At 37.1% G+C, this 23,283-nt stretch overlaps 1 protein-coding gene across 20 annotated transcripts in view; it reads left to right on the plus strand.

Annotated features, from left to right (window-relative positions):
* CCDC88A (coiled-coil domain containing 88A) overlaps window positions 1–23,283 on the plus strand; it is an 87,115-nt gene that overhangs the window by 53,959 nt on the left and 9,873 nt on the right. For 6 of the 20 annotated variants that reach the window (XM_030023429.2, XM_030023432.2, XM_041125521.1 and 3 more), the window contains 15 exons: window positions 306–482; window positions 1,028–1,189; window positions 8,218–8,495; window positions 8,703–8,846; window positions 9,870–10,056; window positions 10,432–10,577; window positions 11,207–11,299; window positions 11,489–11,703; window positions 17,494–17,577; window positions 18,622–18,825; window positions 19,120–19,191; window positions 19,732–19,818; window positions 19,961–20,017; window positions 20,169–20,249; window positions 21,704–21,969. In XM_030023429.2, coding sequence (XP_029879289.1) covers window positions 306–482; window positions 1,028–1,189; window positions 8,218–8,495; window positions 8,703–8,846; window positions 9,870–10,056; window positions 10,432–10,577; window positions 11,207–11,299; window positions 11,489–11,703; window positions 17,494–17,577; window positions 18,622–18,825; window positions 19,120–19,191; window positions 19,732–19,818; window positions 19,961–20,017; window positions 20,169–20,249; window positions 21,704–21,969 — 2,253 coding nt within the window. Of the gene's footprint in view, window positions 1–305; window positions 483–1,027; window positions 1,190–8,217; window positions 8,496–8,702; window positions 8,847–9,869; window positions 10,057–10,431; window positions 10,578–11,206; window positions 11,300–11,488; window positions 11,704–17,493; window positions 17,578–18,621; window positions 18,826–19,119; window positions 19,192–19,731; window positions 19,819–19,960; window positions 20,111–20,168; window positions 20,250–21,703; window positions 21,970–23,283 lie in introns of those variants that run through there. The other 14 variants (XM_041125519.1, XM_041125518.1, XM_030023441.2 and 11 more) reach the window with 10 other exon arrangements.

Below are 23,283 nucleotides of genomic sequence, written 5' to 3' on the forward strand. Positions count from 1 at the left end.
AAAGGAAATACAATCTCCTTGGTTGCAGGACTTTTATAAAAAAGTTGGGGGATACAGTTGAAAGCACTGAAATAAAATAGAAAATAGAGGTCTCTTCCTGTTACACAGATGTTTGTTAGGGTTGAGCTATCTATATCCATAAATAATTTATACATCTTCTCCCCAAATATACACAAAAAGCAAATTTACAAATACAGTAACATAGCGCTTTCTGTTCTCTGAAAAGTGGTATCATCATGTAATAAACTAGAATGTAGAAAATGGAAAATTTTAAACCTAATGTAAGTTGTCCTAAATAATTTCAGGTGAAAAAGAACTATGAAGCTCTCAAGCAAAGACAAGAAGAGGAAAGGATGGTTCAGAATTCTCCTCCAAGAAGTGGAGAAGAAAATCAATCTGTCAATAAGTGGGAGAAGGAAAATCAAGAAACTACTAGAGAATTATTGAAAGTTAAAGATCGATTAATCGAAGTGGAAAGGAATGTAAGATGTGTTTTACATATTACTCTGATTTTAATTATTTGTCGTGAGCTTTTCCAGCAATATGAACGAGAGTGTTGTTAAGAAAGTATGCAATTTATCATGTAGTTTATGTACCAAGCAGAGTATGAATTAAATATAGTTTATGAAGCAGCTGGATTCTGCACTTGACCAGCATTTAAAAGGAAATGGGGAAACCTGAATTTGCCCTTTTGAATCCACAGATACCTCTTAAATACCTCTTATATAATCTTTATTTACGTGAGTCATGGAGATTTTTCTACTACTTCTCCATAGGTACAATATTAGTTACCCGTTTTTTCAATCTTAACCTTTAGTGATAACATCACTGTGTGTTACTCTGTTACAGAAGTTGATTTACAGTTTTGTTCCACCCTGTAAATCTCTGCAAAGTCATGCTGCTTTGTTTGTTTTGGAGAAGCAAGATTTTTTTTTTTTCTTGAAGTTCAGTAAACAGATTTTCTGTGAACTGTGAAACTGTGAAATCTGTGAACTCAGATTTTCTTTTTTTTTATTAATGTTCAAAGAATGCTACACTGCAGGCAGAGAAGCAAGCACTGAAGACACAATTAAAGCAACTTGAGACACAGAACAGCAATCTGCAGGCTCAGATTCTTGCACTTCAGAGGCAGACTGTTTCTCTACAGGAACAAAATACAACTCTACAAACTCAAAATGCCAAGCTGCAGGTAGTATTTTCCTATTTTGCTTTCAGAAACAAAATTAATTCAAAGGTTTTTCAAATGAAAGCTTTAAAGCTAATGGCCATAACATATTCTAAGTCACTTTTTGCTTCTGGTACATGCGGGAGCATAATCATGGACTCAACAACAGATCAATATGATCATAGTTGAAGACCCTTTACTAGAGCATCAGACATCATTTTATACATTGGTTACATCCGTACACGCGTTTAGCTATTTTACTATTGGTTACACACATTATTCACGCACTGTCCACGCGCCTAGTTACACTTAATGATTGGTTATATCAACACTGTACACGCGCATAAACATAAGACATAATTGGTTATACGAACTAAAACATGCGAAACTTGTCTCAGTCTAATTGGTCAAGATAAACTGCCGAATTGAGGTTCTTTGTGCCAAGTTCCCTTTATCGTGGAATGCGCACCTGTGTTCTTCTGATTGATATCTTTCTTATTTTTGTCTTCTTGTTTATTCTGTTCAAGGCCTTCTAAAGGCGTCTGGAATGCTCTTGTGACCATTAGCTAAATATGTTCCCACAACAATTCCCCCCTTTTTCTTTAAAAAGAGCATTAACAGATCTAGTCACTACCATCCGTGAACTCAGCCCAGCAATCGGTAGGTGCCAGCTTTATGTGGGCGTCCCCATGGAGGCAACGATGGCCTTGCCGTACACCAACCCGATGCTCTTTGGAAAGTCCCGGTATTTATACATTTGCAGAGGAACGGATTTCAGCACACGTGGCCAGCGGGTGCCGAAATTCACCTCGGTTGAAACATGGGGAGCCTATGACGCATGCGCTCGCTGGCGAGGCGTGCTGCACGAGTCATAGCCATCCTGTCTATTGGTTCATGGGCTTTGTGATGCGGTTGCAATGCACACAGAATCTTGACCTGTTATGTTGGCCAAGGAGACCTACAAGATCTATGAACACAATTAATTAAACACAGTAAAAGCAACATTATACCTAATAAAATACACAAGAATAAAAGAAACCCCGATTTTTAACAAAGATACAAACCAACTCCTAAGTCCCCATCCTGCAGCTAAGTGCTCTAAGCCGAAATGACAGCTTGCTTAATTGCGTTAAAACTCTTGCAGCTCCTTCTTGCCTCTGCAGTTCTGTTATCTTGTTTATTAATTGCTCCACTGTCCAAGTTCCTCATGTCTATTGTTTTTCTGGTGCTTCAAAGTCCTTTCATATTGCACCTGTCACGTACTCCGGCCCACTCATGCTAACTGCGGCCTACTTATGCTAACTCTAAATAATCAGGCTCAAAGAAATGTTCCCCATTTTCCATGAAATCTCCCACAATTCCCCCTTTTTGTTTTTTTTTTTTTTTTTGCAAGCCAAGTTACAAGAAATGCTTTTGCAATCATACGTTGAACTATTTTTATGATACATGGTACAATCATTACAGCTGCTAATATTACAATTAAAATAACTAAGCCATGCATAAGCAAATCTTTCAACCATCCTGTAATTCCAAAACTTGCTAGCCATCCACTTAACCCTGTGTCAGTTATCGTGAGCCTTTTACTGTGAATCATATTGATATTGGGTGTTAGTAACGTAAGTTGTCCGAGGCTATGTGGCCTCCCGTTAACTTTTGATGGAATTCCTCTCCCACACTCTATTCCCACAAATTAAAAACATCTCCGCAGGTAAAGCAGCTGGAATAGAAAAAAGAGCGTGATATTCTGGAATAGATATAGTTACACCAAGCTGTAGCATTTCTATATACAGGCAAAATAGCATTTACATTCTGACCCTTTCGACTGGTGTTATAGATGTAATTAAACATCACACAGGCATTCATGATGACTGATCCTAACAACTCTAACTCTTGAGGTTCTTGTATTACTTGAGACAGGCATGCATACACAGGAAAAGTAAACACGGTATCTCCTTGCTGTAGAGCTTTTTCTCGACAGCGTTGCATCAAGCTATGTGTATTTTTTCCCAAATCATTAAGTGAATTGTCACGGATTAGACAGAGGCATAGAGTTAGAGGAATTAGCAGGAGAAGGAGATACAGGTAGTGTAGTAAAGTCAGGTTCTGTTTTACGTTCTGTAAACCCTGGAGAGGGAGTACCAGGTGATGGGGGGGGGGGGGGGGGGGGGGGGGATGGGGGATGGCGGATGGCGGTGGCACGGCAGCGGCCGCAGCCATGCAGAGGCCGCGGGAGGCAGCGGTGGAGATAATGAGGGATATAAATCCAGCTGTTTTTCAGAGTCCATCCTGCCTGATGCAAAAGAATTATTATCAGAATCCTGCTCGTTAGTGGCCTCCTTACAAACTGCCTCCTCAAAAGCAGTATCAGGTTGTATTGATACGATTTTCTCTGCCGGCTGTAAATGCACCAGCGTAGTATAAATAAATTTCCATGTCGACAACAAGGTTTTAGCAAGCATTCGCGAGTCCTGTGGAGTTAAGGTTGACCCAGAAAATATATGGGACAAAACTGCCTGCATAAAAGGAGATTTTAAACCATACTGAGCAATTGCAACCTTTGCTTCTTTTATGATTTTCCAATCAAATGGAACCCATTCATTAGGTCCACCCCCTGCCCCAGCAATAACCAGAAATGCTGTGGGAGCTGCTATGATTTCTCCCTCAATTAAGGCATTGCAAATAATTCCTCGCCATCTATTCTGGGGGTCCGTTGTTTCTGGAAAGGTGGGGATCGGTTCCCTGGGAGGTAGAGGAGGTAGAGGTATAGGTGTAGGACAAGGAAGGGGCAGAGGTAAAAAAAAGAGGGTTTGAAGCAGGAGGAGGAGGAAGGGGGGGTGGGGGGGAATGCATCAAAGGATACGGCTGGTGGTTTTTCTCGCTTCACAGCAGCCTCCAGCTGTGCCAGCTTTTCTATTACTGACTGCAACTGCTGCAAAGTGAGCTCCGGCCCCTCTTCATGCTCTTGAGGCGACCGGGGCGTAGACAAAGGCAACGGAGGGTATATGCTAGGTATAATTTGTTCATGTTGAGCAGCGATATCTGGGGGCTGTTTTTTCCTAGGCAGATTTTTACTCGCTTCCTGATTTTGCAGGGTTTCCTTTAAGCGTACGGTTAGGGAGGCTTGGGAACTGTCAGATGGCTGATTAATATCGGCAGTCCCAGGGAGTGGAGCAGAAGTCAAGGGCACAGGAGCAGGTGGACAAGCTCCAGGAAAGCCAAAAGACTCTCTCGCTGCATTATATTTTTCTCCCCATGTTTCCCCTTCGCTTGCGGTTGGAGAGGGAGCAGCAAAAGCAGACGCAGACGCTTTACGATCTGCTTTCATTTCTTGCAGAGTTGTCTTAATTAATTTCCATAAAGTTGCAAGACCTTTAACTTCTTTAGACCCGTCACTAATTTCATCCCATAGGGAGGTTCCGATAGCTTCCCGGGTACTAAGCTCAAAAGTTGTACACACACTAATTAAAAGGTTTCTGTCCTTGTTCCATTGTAAAAGCCGCTTTAAACAAGCCTCATCATGTTTTATGTCTCTCTTTGAGAGTATATGGAGGAGCTTAACTACTGCTTCTTCTTTGGAAAGCGTAGACCCCATCTCCTCCCCCGACCGCTCACCTCCTTTACAGGTGAATCTTCACCTCGCCTCCTTTACGGGCGAATCTTCACTTTGCCTCCTTTACGGGCGAATCCTCACCTTGATGGGTGAAAAAACGACAGCGCTGTCTTCCTGCCTCTATGGGCACACCAGCCGGGGCAGCCGGTCTATCGGTTGGGATCCTCCCATCCTCCTCTTATCCTGCCGTTCGTTCTCCAAACGTAGTGCAGAATCTGGGGGTCCCTGTTCGGGCGCCACTTGCGGGAGCGTAATCATGGACTCAACGACAGATCAATATGATCATAGTTGAAGACCCTTTACTAGAGCATCAGACATCATTTTATACATTGGTTACATCCGTACACGCGTTTAGCTATTTTACTATTGGTTACACACATTATTCACGCACTGTCCACGCGCCTAGTTACACTTAATGATTGGTTATATCAACACTGTACACGCGCATAAACATAAGACATAATTGGTTATACGAACTAAAACATGCGAAACTTGTCTCAGTCTAATTGGTCAAGATAAACTGCCGAATTGAGGTTCTTTGTGCCAAGTTCCCTTTATCGTGGAATGCGCACCTGTGTTCTTCTGATTGATATCTTTCTTATTTTTGTCTTCTTGTTTATTCTGTTCAAGGCCTTCTAAAGGCGTCTGGAATGCTCTTGTGACCATTAGCTAAATATGTTCCCACAACAGGTACAGACATAGAAAAGAAAGGAATGTGCGAATAATTTGCACTAAGAGCAGCCAAATAATTTTTTTGTTTGCTGATCAATAATAACATTTCTAGAAGTTGGTTTTAATCCTTCATGTTGGTGCAATTTAAACTCTTGACTTTATACTTAGGAGTAGAGTAGATTCTCTTATCCAGTCTTCTAAGATAGGTTGTTTTTTTTTTAATTTCTTTTTTACTTCTAAATTAGGTCAGGGAAATAGTGTGTCCAAACAGACTCTAATAAATTTAGTATTTTGTCTATTTTTATAAATAGAGTTTGAAAAAAAAAGTAAAAGCCATACTTAGGAGGAAAATCAAGATGTTAGTAAGTACAGAAGACTTGGAAAAAAAAACCTTTGAAAACTACAAGAATATGTGAAGATGGAATTCCAATAATTCAGAGGCAAAAAAGGTAACGTGTGACCATGGAAATCATAAAAATGGTTGCACACAGAGTCTTGCAGTTCTTATGGCCAAAATTCAGATGTCGTTCTTCATACTTTAAAAGGTTATTAAATACGTCTCTTTTTTTTTTTTCTCTGATTAAATGAAATATTCTTGTTAATGGATCTAATGCTTTTGGGAGCTCTAAGAATCAAAACTAAACAGGGAATACAAAGTCCACAATTCAGAAATACTAAACAATGTCAGAAATGACGGAGGATGGAAGGAAATCAAAGAGTGAAGGAGTCTTTAAACGAGTAAACAAATCATGCATTTTGTGAATGCCTCAAGTTATCATCCTGTCTCTGGAAAGCAGAAGACAGTTGTACCACAGATGCACTTTGTATCTACCACATTGAAATCTAATTAGTGCACAGTACTCCCCTTTGTGGCTGGCAAGCCTATGAACAAAACAGAACATTTGTGCACACACTGTATCTCATCTAGTCATTAAAAATTAGTGGGTGTGGGCATGGAAATATACCATTTTAAACAGATGAGACTGTATTTCTGGGATTCAGAAGTCTTTGAGTGTTTTGTAATACCATTTGTCAAAAAAACAGGAATATCTATGTAGTTCCTTTTTTGCCTCATGAATTGCACAACAGCACGGGCCTTTCCTATCTGATAAACATGGAGAATGAATTAACTGTAGATATTTGAAATTATTGAGACAGTGAATTGGGAGGAGGAAGTGTTTTCTGCCTTTAAATTGTTTGGGTGGTTTTTTTTTTTTTTTTTTTTTTTTGCGGTGAACCTCACCAAGCAATGTAATTTTTGTTGCCGGGGATGACTGAATGATGTTATACCCAGCAGACTGAGAAAGGGAGGAGTTCTCCTTCCTTGAGAATTCAGCTATTTTGCTCATAGCTTCAGGCGAGTTGCAAGACAACTCTACATCAACTCTAAACCAAAATGAAAGGTGAAATATGTTCATGAAAATAAGAGTGATTAGCTAAATCTGAAGTGCAAACTAAGCTGGTCTACATGGACTATGTCAACACTGTTCTTAGGCAAATGTAATTCTATTACAACCGTAGTTGAAATAGAAGAGAAAGGATGTCCTAAAGGATAACTGGGAATGCTGAACTAAATCAAACTCAGAATTCAGTCTGAGAAGTTTCACAGCATACAGTTGCCGTCAGACATTACTTCATTTCCAGTGAAAGGTTCAGCTTTCTCATCTGTAACAAAGAATGCTGCAGTCCCAACAGAAAGGGATTTGTTCCTTAGTAACAGCATGCACTGGAGTGATAGGTTTGGTTTTTTTTTTTTTCCCTTAATAGATACCCTGAGGTTATTAGAAGCCTCAGTATTTTTTGTTTTTCATCTCTTGAATAGGAAAGAGAAAGAAACTAGCCTAGTACAGGTCAGACGACAAGCACATTAGGTATCATCAATTCTTTAAGATACCCAAGGACTAGATTAGGTTAATCTTTCCAGAGGCCCACAAAGTAAAGTTGTTGCTGTTCTCTTTTTAAAATCTGCCTAACGTTGAAGGCTTTAATGTATTTATAGACATTAATACTGTTTCACATAATTGTTGGAGAAATCGCACTCTTCTGCAAGAAGAGTACTTCCCACCAGATCTCACAACATGTATGTAAAGCGATCAACTGACATTACTGTTGCTGGAAGAGAACCTTGAATGGCAGTTCCTCAGTAAAACAGAATATGGGCAGTTCCTTCCAGGTGCTATTATTTTATTTCCCTTTCTCTCTGTTAAATAGATGCTACTGTTTGAAGTCTCATTGTAAAGGATATGTGGGTTCAATAAGGATTTTACGGTGACAGTAGAGAGTCTGTACAATAAAGATTTAAAAAAAAACAATAATCTATGCCAATATGGAAGTTCCTTTCATTTTAGTCATGTCACAGATTTGGCTTATGTGATATGAGGATCACTAGTGATCCATTTCTCCAAGATAACTTTGATGCTAGAGCTGTCAATGCCAAGAGGAAAATATGCCTCTCATCTAGATAGCATTTTTAACAGATATTTGAAGGTAAATAATTTGATTCCTCCCCCCCCCGCCCTGTGTCATTTCAAGCATATGCTTAAGGGCTTTCTTGCAATACTGCTATAAAAATATTCTTGGAATATTCTGAATTGGAATTGTCTACTGGGATACAAGAAAAAAAGTATTCCCATTAAAGGTTGTCAGGTAATGGAACAACTAGAAGGTTGCTAAGATGCTACTCAAGAAGTCTTTCAATAGGGGGAGACAGACAAGACAATCTAGACTACGAAATTAATTTGCAACTCTTGTCAAATGTTTATGACTGCAGGTTGAAAATTCCACCCTTAATTCTCAAAGCACATCTCTTATGAATCAGAATGCACAGCTGTTGATCCAGCAGTCTGCTTTAGAAAATGAAAACGAATCTGTGCTCAAGGAACGTGAGGATCTGAAATCATTGTATGATTCGCTTCTGAAAGATCATGAAAAGCTGGAACACCTGCATGAACGCCAAGCTTCTGAGTATGAATCTCTGATTGCTAAACATGGAAGTCTTAAATCTGCACACAAAAATCTGGAGGCGGAGCATAAGGACTTAGAAGATAGGTAAATACTAATATGTATGAGTAAAATTAGAGTCTGCAATTCCTGAGCAAAAAGCAAAAAACGCTGTATAACTAGTATGAATAAAATTAGTATTACTTAAATATTTAACATTAAGATCTTAAAACTTTGAAAGATCACCTTTTAAAAAAATTTCCATATTTTCTTTTAATTCCAAAAAAAGAAACTTAATGTGATTTTTGTTTGCAGGTACAATCAGTTGCTGAAACAGAAAGTGCAGCTGGAAGAATTGGAGAAAGTACTCAAGATAGAACAGGAGAAAATGCTGCAGCAGAATGAAAAACACGAAACTGTAGCAGCAGAGTATAAAAAACTTCGCGATGAAAATGAAAGGTAAAGCAGAAGTCTGATATGTGTATTAGTGGAGCTCTGAGCACTTGCCAGTACAGTCTAAACAAGTGTTGTATGCTCTCACATTTCTTAATACCTGATGCTGCAATTCACAACACTTATGATCCATACCTTAAAGCAACTCCACTCTGTTGGTCTGTGGTACAGTCATTTTAGAAAAACTCAACGGGGAGTGGGGGGAACCAACACAAAAAAGAATTATTATATCCTCAGGATACTGAATTCCACATAGCATCTTGAGGAATGCCAGGCCAAGCACTGTGCAGTATGGTCGTGAGCTGTAGAGGCAGAAAGCCACTCTGTATGAGTTGCTTAAGGAACAAGATAACTGAGGTTAATGCCAGCAGGAGTAGAAATGCAGTGGGTGGTGAAGCTCTGCTTGACCCCTGCAACTGAGGTGTAGATTGCTCTAAGTAGTTGGGTTTAATTGTAGTATTTACATAGCATGATACTTCCCCCTTCAAGAAGAGGCATTAAGATTTGTTTGTCTGGCAAAGAGGCTCACAATTAAATGGCTCCTACCTTTGGTGTTGTGTGAGGAGGATTAGTAGGAACTGGAGGTTGTTTTTAGAAAGGGACATGGCAGGGCCCAGTAGGGACAAAGGGAGCCCAGAAATCAATACATGCCACCTCCATGATTGCCAAAGTTTGGACCATTCCTATTTACTTACTATTTTGTGTTGGCAAGAAATTCTAGCTGTTTTCTAAGATTCTTGTATTTTGAAAAGTGGCATCTTAAAACTAGTTGCAACATCCACATTTAGAAATCCTGCTTTATTTCTAAACATACAGAGAACCCAGAGTGTTTGGCTTAAAGGCAGAATGCATACCTAGGAAGATTAGACTGAGATGACTTACCTACATTATGTGATAGTAAGAAGTTCTTATATGTATTCTATGGAGTAGTATAGAGCCTTGAAAATTTCATGTTTCAGAGGGAATGTGGGTAATGAATACGTTTACTTCTATCTGCATGTATTCTTTTACGGTATCTTTTAATTCCAGGCTTACTCATACATATAGTCAGCTCTTGAGAGAAAATGAAGTTCTCCAAACTGATCATAAGAATTTGAAAACATTATTGAACAATTCCAAACTAGAACAAACACGATTAGAAGCTGAGTTTTCGAAACTCAAAGAACAGTACCAACAACTGGATATTACATCGACAAAACTAAATAATCAGTGTGAGGTATGTGAGAATTACGCTATTTTTTGTGACTGGTATCATTGTAATATTTATATAAGTGAATTTTTAGATTCATAAAATCATATGAAGTGCTTGAGAATTACTCATTTGGTTTATAGATAATGAAGTGGGTCTGAAGACAAATTAATTTGCCTGTTGTACAGGCAATACAAAAACTGGCTTATGTTAGGTAAACTGTTTTAAGTTATTTGAAGCATCAAAGAGGCTTTTATCAGTTGAGTCATGATTTAGTTAAGTTTTGTGTTTGATTTGACTATCAGAATCCTTTGTAGACCTAAATTGTCTTGCTAATCTCATTATCTGTGTGTAAAATATGCTCACATCTATATGCATGTACCATTTCATATATTTTAACAGCTGCTTAGCCAGCTTAAAGGAAATCTGGAGGAGGAAAACAGACATCTACTAGATCAAATTCAGACATTAATGCTACAGAATAGAACATTACTTGAGCAGAATATGGAAAGCAAGGATCTCTTCCATGTAGAGCAAAGGCAGTACATGTGAGTTTTTAAAACAATGAAATTACTGTGATTAGGGCAGTTAGACTTACACCTATATTTTTTTAAAAAGCTTCCGTTCTATATAGAAATTAACATGTGTGCTATTTCTGAAATGTTTCTCTTTTTAAAATAAAAATTTAAATTATATATGAAAAGTAGATAAAGTATGAACATTATATTTTTAGTTCTAAAGGATCAGTGCAACTGTGTTCATTACTGATGATGCAAATGAGGAATATAAATGTTACTTATTCCTCATTCTACTACAAGCAAAGTTCCTAGATTTGTTTGTAATCTGTAAACTTTTGTAGTGAATTTGAGAGAAGAGAAAATGTGCTTGTCTAAGTGATTCTGATAGAGTCTATATGCACTTTATTATTATTAAAAAAGGGGGAAAATTCTGTTGTGTAATAAAGGCAAGTAGAAATTTTTTCAATTTTATAACATTAAACGTAAGACTGCTTGTTTGCTGTTTATCTTTCTCGATTTTTCAGTAAGAAACAAGTCTTATATAAGAATTCCTTATGAAAAGTGACGACTTTCAGATAACAGATATCCAAAGGAACGTGCTACTCACACATTATACATACATTTTTGAAGCATACATTATCATTAATTTCTGTTTACAGTGACAAGCTAAATGAATTAAGGCGACAGAAGGAGAAATTGGAGGAGAAGATAATGGATCAGTATAAATTTTATGAACCATCTCCGCCAAGAAGGTACTGATGAACATGATATAAAAATAAACACAAATCTAAAACATGACATACCTATTCTGTTCTAGCTGAAAATCAAGATTTCGTTAAATTTCAGGGGAGCAGAATCATGTCTGTGTTCTTGCATGCAAATTAGGAAAAGTCTGAAGGCATAAGTAATGTATTATAAATGTACTGTATTATTGATAACAGAAGGGGCAACTGGATTACTCTGAAAATGAGGAAGTTGATAAAATCTAAGAAGGATGTTAATCGAGAACGTTTGAAGTCCGTGACCCTTACACCTACCCGTTCAGAATCCAGTGAAGGATTTCTTCAGCTGCCCCACCAGGACAGTCAGGATAGTTCCTCTGTGGGCTCAAACTCTCTTGAAGATGGCCAGACCTTGGGGACCAAAAAGAGTAGTAGTGAGTACTGCAAAACATTTTTTTCTTTTAACAATTCTTGGCTAAATGGTTTTTTTATATGATTAATGATTAAAAATTAAGAGGCACTGGAAAAGGCTATGTGTTTTGGAGGATTTTTAAAGATAATTTTTTAAATCTTCAGGAACGAAGCCTGAATTAATTTATTAATGAGAGATTTATACTGACTTCTTGCAAACTCCTTTAGTGTTTGGGCAGGAACTAACTTTTAGCATTCTTGTAGCTCTAAGTGTAAGTGTTAAAATACATTTACAGTGCTTGGGTAGGATAAAGCCCGCACTATTACTGGGTCAGGTGAGCAGAATTTTGGGTCGAATGTCAGATGCCACCACTAGAACCCTTTTTTGTTTCTCCCTCTTGTCCCAGCATGAATCCTTCCCCTTGTCTTGGAAGTGTTTTCCAAGCTGTGGCAGTGCTACCATCCTTTAGTTGCTAAAAAGATCTTCTGTCTGTCTGAAGTTGTTCCTCTAGCATCTCGCAAAATCAACAATGAAGAATTTTGATACTACTTGAATATGCAATAGGAAGAGTTAATGAAGAGACATAACCTGTTAAAAAGATATGAATTGTTACTGATCCTAAAGATTAGAGTTAAGTGGCTGAGGGAGAGAATGAGGAGTGTTACAGAGGTGTGGATAGAATAAGAATATTCCAGACACAATTTGCTAACCTTGAAAGAGCCTGATGGCCATCATGTTAAGATGCCCACAGTATAAAAGGCCAGATTCTGTGCAACATGTACATTTATTATCTATATTTTTTGTTATCCACTCTTGGCATGAATCATAAACTGCCCAATTTCTCACAGCTTGAGAGAGAATTTTACAGCCAAGTTATCAGGTTATAATGATTCTATTTCATAATTATGCACCAAAAGCATTTTCGCTGTGCATGTAAAAGCATCACAATACACGTGTATTAACATTCACTTCAAATCTTTGCAATACTTTTTTTAAATCTGATGTCTTGGGTTTCAAAAGACAGCAGACCAATATTCTGGGTTTTGTGCCAGCTATGAAGTTGCTGTGTTCTAGAAATTATTAAAGCCATTGTGATGTATTTTTTTCCTTCTGTGCTTATTGCAGAAGCTTAGTCAAAGTTAAAAACATCCAAAAACACTATTTCAGGGAAACTTAAAATCAGATTTGTGAGTATTTTTTTAATAACCGAAGAAAATAATAAATTTGAGGCTACATTTTATCACTTCTGTTGCTAACTTGTCAATTTGGAAAGCATAGCGTTTTTCAGTGTAAGGGTCTGTCAAGGTTCAAAATGGGTATTTTTGAGTTTTAAACAAAGCAGCTGTTGGTTTTACATATAAACTGTAAGTCTTGTGGAATTCAGGAGTGACGGAAGCTATAGTGGATGTATTTGCAAGTGTGTTAGTTTCAATCAAGAGTGTGCACGCTTTGGTTCAGACCATCTGCATCTGTGTCAACAATTCCAAGTTCTGGAAGGGCTCTTTTATGTGATAATTTTCTTTGCATGATACTTGGGACCTTGTAGTGTGAAGTTACCCTCCTGGTGGAGCCATGGTTGAAGTTACGGTGGCTGATCCTCAAAAGAGGTTTGAAGTTGTTCAGACCTCATTAATTTTCTACTCCATGGACCTTGTTCATGTTCCCCTTAATCCCAGTGTATTTATCCACAAACTGGAAGGACTGATCTAATTCTGGATCCTAACCTTCCTCCATTACACATGTTGCCCTGGAAACCACAGGTTTGATAGAATTTGGATGAATTATATGCCAATTCAATGCTGGCAATCTTACCAAGACCGTTTGCGTCTGACAAAGTTAAGAGAATATCTCGGTGTGAGGAGTACTGATAATGGTGCACGTCTTGCAGTCTATTCTGCTTTTAGAATGACTGTAAATTCTAAATATCAAGATACTGTGGCTCCTTTCTTTTCTGTAAGAAGTGGCTTGGCAGTAGCAGCTTCCACTGAAAGAAGCTACAAGAAAGAGAAAACCTGTGAGTTGCTGCCTGTCTATGCAAATGCTCACGTATTGTAGCTTTCCACACTAGTTGGAGGCAGTTTTGGGTATGGGAAGAGACAAGTTCTGTTACACCCTGATCTCCTGCGTCTAGGAATGGAGATGGCTCCAGAGGGAGCTGCTGAGGTGAAATGTCCTGTGTGTCCTTCAGAAGGCAAGAGGAGACAGCTTACGTTCCTCAAATTGCAGTCACTGGCACAAATCAGTGGTGGTCTCAAAAGCTAGAGGACAGAGTATCTGACATAAAGTCATCTTTGAGATGTATAGGTTTCCTATCCCATATCCCCTGTCAGAGGAAGTGAGAGGAGATACTGATTCCAAAATTAATTATCCTGCTGCTACTACTACTGATAAATAATTCACTATGTGAAATCTGTAGATTTTCTTCTTTTGAAGGTGGTGATGGAGTCTGTTTTCCTAATACAGGATGCTTTCTCACACAAATATTTTCAAGAGACCTGTTCTCTTACAAAGATAGGTGATTGTGGCACAAAAAACAGGTTACCCTGATCTGCAGAGAAGACAGCACCTGAGGTCTCACAGAGTGCTTGAAGCCCTTGTCTGATTCCAGAGGCCCTCTGGAAAGGAGGGGGTGCCTGTATGGCTGTTACTGTATGCAGCATAAGTTAAATCCTGCAGGCAGTGTGGATACTGTGCGCTCCTCTGACTGCAGAGTTTCATCTTTGCTTTTCATATCTGTATTCAGTGTGTGAATCAGGTGAGTACCACAGATGTGACATCTGCTTTGTGTGGAGCCTTTCATCTCAGGTGGGATGGGATACCATTCTGAGCTTTTGCATAGAAAACCCAAGGCAGGCAAGTGGAATTTTTTTTTTTTTTCTGTGGAGAAAAACAGATTACTTCTACTAGCTTCCACTTTAGCCATTTCAGATTATTAACAATGTCCCAGGGAATTAAGGCTATTAGTAAGCCTGTCATCTTTAAATAGTAGTACCAGTAGCAGACACATCGTATCATAGAAGTAAAAGTAGTATATTGGGCTCCATTTTCTATTACCAAAACATTTAGAAGATGTCTGCCTAACATTTTCCTGTGTGCATGAACAAAACAATTTGAGGATTTCAATACTATCCATACAGAATTCCCCAGAGTATTTCTGGCAAACAGTAGGAGGATTACAAAACGGGAGATTCCTGATCAATGGAGGAATTCTGTAATACTTATCATTCACTCTCAGTTCAGTAAGCAAGAACATGTTCATAGAATACTGAAAAGGGAAAGAAAAGTTAATGAATTATAACTAGAGTTCTTTGAGTAGATGATTGCTAAGACCAAAATAGTCCTCCTGCCATCCCGTTTTTAAGGTCTGTTGGAATAAAGGTGTAAAGAGCTAAAGCTGCCTAAGCTAAACTTTGTGGTGTCCTGTTTGTTTCTGTTGTAGCTCTGCCATTCCAGTATTTTTTGCAGGACATTTCTTTAGTCGTATTCTATGCAGAAATTAATTACATAATTCCTCCTCTCAAGGAGGTTGCATTTTACCGAAGGACAGGTTTTGATGTATGATTTCCAAGACATCAGTAGTTGTGGTGGAGTTTTCTGTTTGGTACAGTTGCCGAGAGCCATAAATCAGTCCTTTTGGAGGTGATCTGTGTTAATGAACAAGAATCACAGATGACTCGAATGATTCTTGAACATCCTCTGGTTACTTTTTAATAAGATTAGAGTGGATGTTTTTAATTAAGAGGGATCAGTTGTCTTGTCATAAAGGATTATAGAGGGATCAGTTATCTTGTCTATGAAGGATTATAGAAGTTACAAAAGAATCATGTTTCACCATGATGACAAAAAGTAGAAATAGAACAGAATTACTTCTTTGGTTTGATGGCATTAGTGCTAAAACTGAGTAGTCACCTGTTAGAAAACGTCTCAGGCTGTGCCTCATATTCCTTTGGCAGGGAGCTATTCAAAGATCTATGTACTTATATATAAATTAGGTAGACAACATGCATGTCTCCTTTATGGGAGGTTTAGCAGCCTCTCCCCCTTTTTTGAGCCAGTCAACATCTATGCTTATGTTGGTTTTGGCTTATTTTCTCAGGATCTACAAGAGGATTAATGCTTTATTGATCTGAAAAAAAACCCAACCCAACCAAACAAATGGTTATTTTGAAGTACTTACAAGTATATGTACATAATAAAAAATACCTGTATACCTACATAGTGAAAAATTCAAAGGTGAAATTGTATTTAGTGTACTCCTAACTTATATAGGTAGCACATACGCCTTTCTTTTCTCCCTGTTCATCCCCACCCCACATCATAAGGACCTGACGGAGGAGGGTGTTTGCTGTCCCTCTCCAGTCAAGATAGGGTTATACTCTGCAACTGTGAAAACTTTTGTTGTTTGTTTTGGCCACTTGTGGCTGTGCCAATCATGCATTTGTTGGAAGCTGTAAAATGTATTGTATTGTAAACTTCTTACTCAAAGTGCAAACACAGAATAATATGATGGAGAGGGAGATTTATTCCTCTTTCAAGGTAGTTCATGTGCACTTGTAAATGCATGTGTATATATGCAGTGCTGTATAAAATAGAAACTGCTGTATAACAAGCTGCTGGTTGAGCAGAAAACGAAGACAAATGACAAAGCACATGTCCCAAAGTGACTTCAGAGAGATAAAATAAGCAGATCTTGGGCTGATAGACTGGACTACACTGCTTTCATATCTGCATAAATAAGAACTTTTCCATAATTTCATTATGCATTTCTTTCTGGATCTCTACATGCCAATCGTTTGCATGTGGCTCCTGTATGCTTGGCAGTCAGCTGACACATTTATCTGATGCTTCAAAATGCAGGTGTCTGCCAGTAATCAGTTACTAATGCAGAATAGCTGAATCTAAGGAAAAGATTAATTTGTGATTTTTCCCTCCTCCATCTTTAAATACTATTTGTAATTTTAACTCCGTCTCCTGCTAGTATGTATCTCAATTTTCCCTTAGCCCTTCCAAAATGTTACAGCAATGCTCACATTTGGATATTCTTCTGCTATGTTTTTTTTTTTTAATCTTTGGTATTTTTTCAGCTAAATAAATTGGTATATACCATTCCAGCCAATAAAACTTGATTTTATTTTTCTTATTACAGATTTGAAGTGCATTATTTCAGTAAAATATTAAAATCATTGCACACAAACAGTAGATTAAACTTAAGGGCCATGTAATTTTTCTACAAGACAGCAGATGACCAAAATTATTAATGAGCACAAAATGTAACAAATGAAGACTGATAATAGATTGTGTCCTACGAGAGATGCAGGGCAAAACATTACCAAAGTTATTAATCTCAAAAAGTAATGATGTGAACACATTTTAAAGTAGAAGTTGTACTTAGAGTTGCTTTCATTTTAAGCTTTTTTTTGCTTCATGTTTTTCTTTATGTTCAAAAAATGTTATTGTTCACAGTAAAAACTATATAATTGTCAATTTCTGTAATCGTCTGCAAAGAAGTTATATTTATTTTTTCAAGAGCTTGGCAGTTAGAACTTTCAAACTGTATTACACCACCATTATTTTCGGTGCATTTCTGAGTATATTAAAATTTTCATAGTGTAGTTTTCATATTTCAGTGTAGTTTTTCATATTTCATTATCACACAGAAGCATGATAATGATAGTTTTTAGCATAGCATACATAGCTTAAACTCAGACATTCATTTCTGTCCTTAGTTTCAACATTTAACTTCCATCTGTTCTTCTCCCTTTTTTTCTTTCATTTCCCTGTTTCCGTTTTTCCTCATGCTATGACATAAAAGTGGTTGCACTGAAAAGACTGCCCTTTTTGAGGAACAGACCGAAGGAAAAAGACAAAATGAAGGCCTTCTACCGTCGCTCCATGTGTAAGACTTTATGACAGTTCAGCTTCTTTTAAATGGCTACACTGGCTTCCATTACTAATTTTTCACTAACCTCTCCCTGGACTGCGCTGTATTTTTCCTCCTATTTTGCAATGTGCAAGTCCTGCTACAATACAAGGAGCTGGAGCTTTTTCTTTTTTTTTTTTTTAACCTTGGCACTGAATACTTTATATATGTGCACATGTGCACACACACCCCCCCACACACAGGTACAGGCACAAGCACATGCACATACATAAATATATATTCAGTGCATTGTGATTGCATATATTTGTATATATAGTTGTCTATATACACATGTCTCTGTGTATATAAATTTACAGTGCACTGTGTTAACCTAAATAGTTCCAAATTACACATTTCATAAGCCTTTTGTTAAGAAATCACTGTAATTTTTTGTTTAAAGAAAGTGTAGAAAATAGTGCAAGGCTGTATGGTGGTCTGTCACTCTTCAAGTATTCATCAGTTGTTGTTGCCAAAATGTTGTATTGATTTATTTTATTTTATTTTATTTTTTAACAAGGGGTGGACAATTTTCTCTAGTTTTGTGAAGTAAAGGTGAATATCATCAGATGTCATCTTTTTCAGATCCTTTTATGTGTTACTATGTAAAATACAGTATCCCTGCAGTAACCTGCACTGTGCAAGGATCCCATATCATTGTTGACATTATATTGTATTAGCACTTTTGCCCATTTTATCCTTATTCATTCCATTTTATCATTGCAAACAGTATATCAAAGCTTCTAACATATATATTACATATCACTGCAGCACAAGCATGGCGATTATACCTAATAAAATTAGTTTTAAGAACCATACTGAACTGAAGGAAGTCTCCGACTTATAACACTTCTCATTCATTGAGCTGATTGCATGTCATAACATGGATGATCTTGTGTTTATATCTTCCAGTATTCAATACGCTTCAATGCTTAGAAAACTGTCAAACGCTTTGCAATACAAAATAAGAACAGAAGCAAATACATTGACCATGCTGATCATTTGCTTTCATTTGCATCCCAGCCATGAATGACCTGGTGCAGTCCATGGTCCTAGCAGGAGGACAATGGACAGGTAGTTCTGAGCATCTGGAGGGTCCTGATGATATATCTACGGGTAAAAGGAGGAAAGAATTGGGAGCTATGGCCTTCTCTACTACAGCCATCAACTTTGCAACTGTCAACTCTTCTACAGGCTTCAGATCCAAGCAGTTGCTAAATAATAAAGGTATAGGTAGAAGCTTTTTGCACCATGACGTGACTATGTATAACAACAATTTCATGTAAATATTGGTTTTACTTACATTTTAAGTTTTTCAGAAAAAAGCAACCTTAATAATTGAGTTGCAGTGCTAAGATACTGAATAGGTTTAATAACTGCTGTATTTTTCCTACAGAATGTTACCTAAGTAAAAATGGATTGGTTTGAAAAAATTTTTAGTATATTTTACAGATGATAAATATTTTAATAATCTTTTCATTTTATTTTATTTTACATCTTCTTTTATGTCTCTGGGTACAGATACTACATCCTTTGAAGATGTAAGCCCACAAGGTATTAGTGATGATTCTAGTACAGGATCAAGAGTTCATGGTAAGATGTAAACTTTAATTAAATGAATTAAGGATATATTATGTGAATGTTAATGAAGTTTGCAAAAAAAAGTGAATGGCATTGTTACAAGTGAGCATGCTTTCTGTGAATGCGTATCTCTTGAATGTATAGTATCATTTCTTCAGATTATTCTTTTCTTTCTTAACTACTACATCAGATGTTCTATATATCTAATAGAAAGTATCTATGAAGTGCATCTGAACAGGATCAAAACATTTTCCCTTTTAAAAATTTATTTGGTGTTAATAGTAAAATAAAAGAAGTTATAATTTTAATCCGAAAAGAACTAAATCTAAATCTGGCCTGATTTTTCAATGTTTATTGTTCAGTAAAACCTAAATTTGTCAGGTACTGTATCTTATAAAATCATTACATGTTCCTTCAAGCAAAGCTATGAAGTGAAAGCTATAATAGATTATTTAGAAGTGAAGTTTTAACTCTAGTACAAACACTTACGATTAGTATGAGCAACAAACATTTTTTAAGATGATAACAGTGCATTTCCCTTGTATTGGATAGGAGTACAGGACATTATCTGTGCAGATGCTCTTGCTCCTCCTGTTCGTGGCATTTCAACAATGTGCAAGGTTCCTTGTCAAATCTGTTGTAAGTGACCTAATCACGAGCAGCTTTCTGCATGCCCATCCTTTCATCTGTAAAATCCTGGTTTCCCACTAATCAATCAGTTTCAATTCTAAATGTACACTATTTCTCTCTTCCTCTCCCTTGTACCTTACTATTCCTGTAGTGCCCTTTTCTAAAGTGTCCTCTTGGACTGCCTGGAAATCCCTTCGCTTTCTGATCTGTAAGAAACCACTTTGTTGACAAATGGGCATGCTCAGCCTGTGAACTAGTGCATGATTCCTGCCTCTGAGCATTCTGTGATCAGAATGTAAAGGTACCGTGTCATCTGCTAAAATTTTGTTCATCATGGTGTCTCCTAATTTTCCATTTAGCTTCCAGACCAGCCAGCCTTGATAGTGGCAGAACATCCACTAGCAATAGCAATAACAATGCTTCAATCCATGAAGTCAAAGGTATGCTGTAGGTGAATTTACATACATGCTTCATTTCCATTTTTCTAAGTCACCTATATAGGGTAAAAAAAACCAACCCAGAAAAATTCCCACAACACACCACAGCATGTTTTTCTTTAAGCGTTTTATAGCCTTCATTCCCCAAATTAGGAAAGGATACAGGTATTAGTAGAACTTACGTTTTTAATAAATATTAGAAGAGTGATATTAGTATATAAGTTTCAAACTATTTTAAACCAAACCTAACCCAAGTAACAACGTTACAAAATAAGAATTCCCCCCAAATTACTTTAAAATCACTTATTTTTAATCAGAGAAGTTGCTCCATTTTTTTTCTCCTAGCATCCTACAATGTGTGCACTGCTGCTGTAAAGCTGTATAGTGTACAACACAAACCGGAGAAAATGGCATATGTAATACCATCCTGTAAACTTTTATTTTTAAAAGATGAGTAACGTTCATGGTTTTAACAATATTCTCTAAATTTCTTGTATTATCAGCCTTGATATATTTTTGTTTATAATAGCCATTCTAGCAGGACACCGTTGTACATACTAGACTAGAACGCTGCCAACTCAAGACTTCATTTAATATTCCTGGCTTGCATTTATTAAACAGTATCTCTTTGTTTGGAAATTCAGAGATGAATGCTAGCTTAAGATTTTTATTAGTTTATTTTCTGTCTGTTTCATTAATCCCTTCTATAAAAGATTCTTTGAGGTAGTCCTTGCCCCAGTTTCCATACAGTATTAGAAATTTCTGCTGTAAGCAATTTATCTTTCTTTAAACATAAGTTCATTTCTTAGGAGTAACTTGAAGTAGGAAATACTTGATTATTCATCAGTATTTTTTAAGCAATTCACAATTATTGAAAAATAAAAAGAATTGGTGTTGTGGAATTTATTTTGCATTTAATGCTATATGCTTCCTTCAGGTCACAGTTGTAATAAACTAGAAGTAATGGCAGAAACTGTTGGAGAAGCAGTATTCCTGAATAGTTCTTGTTGAAGAACTATGTTGAAGAAAATATTTTCTTTCCATTCTGTCCTTTGTATTTCGTTTAATGTAAAACTCATTAATAGTATATTAGAGTGTGTGCCTCACAGTGATGCTGAACAAGAGTGGAGGCATATCTTTAGCCTCTTTTGAGTATAGTATTATGTAGATGGAGGCCCATCTTGGGGGGGGGGGGGGGGGGGGTGTTTGTTTGTTTGTTTGTTTGTTTTTTTAAAAATCATGTCAAGTTTAAAGAGCTTTAAGAGGTAAGTCAGGGGAGTGCAATTGTATGAATATATTTGGTTTGAATAAAAAAGGACAATGGGATTTTTTCATATTTTAAATAGAATTCTTGTTAACTGAATCTGATAATGTTCCAGATTTGAGTAAGGTTATACTGTTTAACAGCTTTCATACATTTTTCTTATGGAAATACTTAATACCATTTACCCCAAAAGCAGGTGCAGTTAACAATCAAAGCAGGCCTCAAAGTCACAGCAGTGGAGAATTTAGTCTGCTACATGAACATGAGGCTTGGTCTAGCAGCAGCAGCAGTCCTATTCAGTATTTGAAAGGTCATACAAGGTCTAGTCCTGTGCTCCAGCAAAGAACGCCTGAAACACTGGATAGTCATGGAAAACAGATCAAAACCGGTTCTCCTGGAAGTGAAGTTGTTACCCTGCAACAGTTTTTAGAAGAAAGCAACAAGAGTACCTCAAGCGAGGTTAGTTTAAAAAACGTTTTAACTACGTATTATCCCATATATGGGCACAGAATTAATAGAAGACTTATAGTGAGTAAAATTGCTTTAAAACTTTGTGGAGATATTGGTTACACCTGCATTAAGAAGCAGTGTGGACTGTATCCTGATAAACTAGTCTTGCTGTATTACACACAAAATCATTTGGAATTTCGCAGCTTGACCCTTTCTGGGTTACTGAATTAAGTAAGGAAGTTGATCTCTACTGCACAAAGTTGTCCAGTGTACTGATGCATGGTACACTCATCAGAGTTCAGATAGAAGGCCATGAACTCAAAGTAGGTTTACTTTTCTTCTTCCAGTTCAGCTCTTGTCTTCAGTAAGAGCTGTTGTTAGATGTGTCTTACATCAACAGGAAGGAAGATGCTTTACTTCACTCCCTGAGGAGAGACTCTTGTCTGCTTCAGTTTAGTCTTTTTAACTCTACTGAGCAAAAAAAATTACCTTGGAGCTCACGGAAATCTGAGAGGAGTAAGACAAAGAGAATGTTTCTGTAAATCAGTGGCAGTTTGTTAAAAGCCCAAAATCACCTTGTCTCTGCTAGTATTCTAATTTCTTCATCACTAGTTCTTGAGTAGATCTGTCCGAAACCTGGAAGTGCTCTAGGATAAAGCAAGCGAGTTACTGTGACTAGGTCTATCAAGAGTAAGGATCAGACTCCATCTATTTTTAATGACACAATTGAAATTGAAAAATATACATTCACAGCTGAATTGATTGGGGGTACTCTGTGACTTGAGTCTGGACTAAATTTCCAGGGTTTTTGTTATATACTTAAAATTATCTCTCACCTCTGGTCTCTCTGACAAGGATTTTTGTTTTTTTAAGCATTAGACAACACTTTTCTGGCAATAGAAATAAAAGAAACCACCTGAGTCATCAAGTCTAGTCCACTGCTGTTCATGAATCACAGAATCCCTTTCATAGCATCACAGAATCATTCAGGTTGGAAGGGTATTCAAGAGGTCTCTTTCCAACCTTCTGCCAGAGCATTTCCTTAATGCTCCTAGCTTTATTCTTTCCAAATTGTCTCTTTTACCATTTTGAAAAAGGCTGAAGTCTTTCTTCACTGAGTCTTTGAATAGTATTCACCTAAACTTTTTTTTCTAGCTCTGAAGTCTTTTCTCCAAAAAGAAAAAATCGGGAACTGTGTGGTCCAGATTTAGGCACCAAGGGTGCCTAAAAGTTATGTGCTTTGTATTACTTTCTGAGATTTTTGTCTTTACTATTTGAGTGTATAGAGAATTTAAGCATTTCATTTTAATGTAAGCTGATTCA

Source organism: Aquila chrysaetos, chromosome 8 (assembly GCF_900496995.4).
Source record: "Aquila chrysaetos chrysaetos chromosome 8, bAquChr1.4, whole genome shotgun sequence".
NCBI classification, from domain to species: domain Eukaryota; kingdom Metazoa; phylum Chordata; class Aves; order Accipitriformes; family Accipitridae; genus Aquila; species Aquila chrysaetos.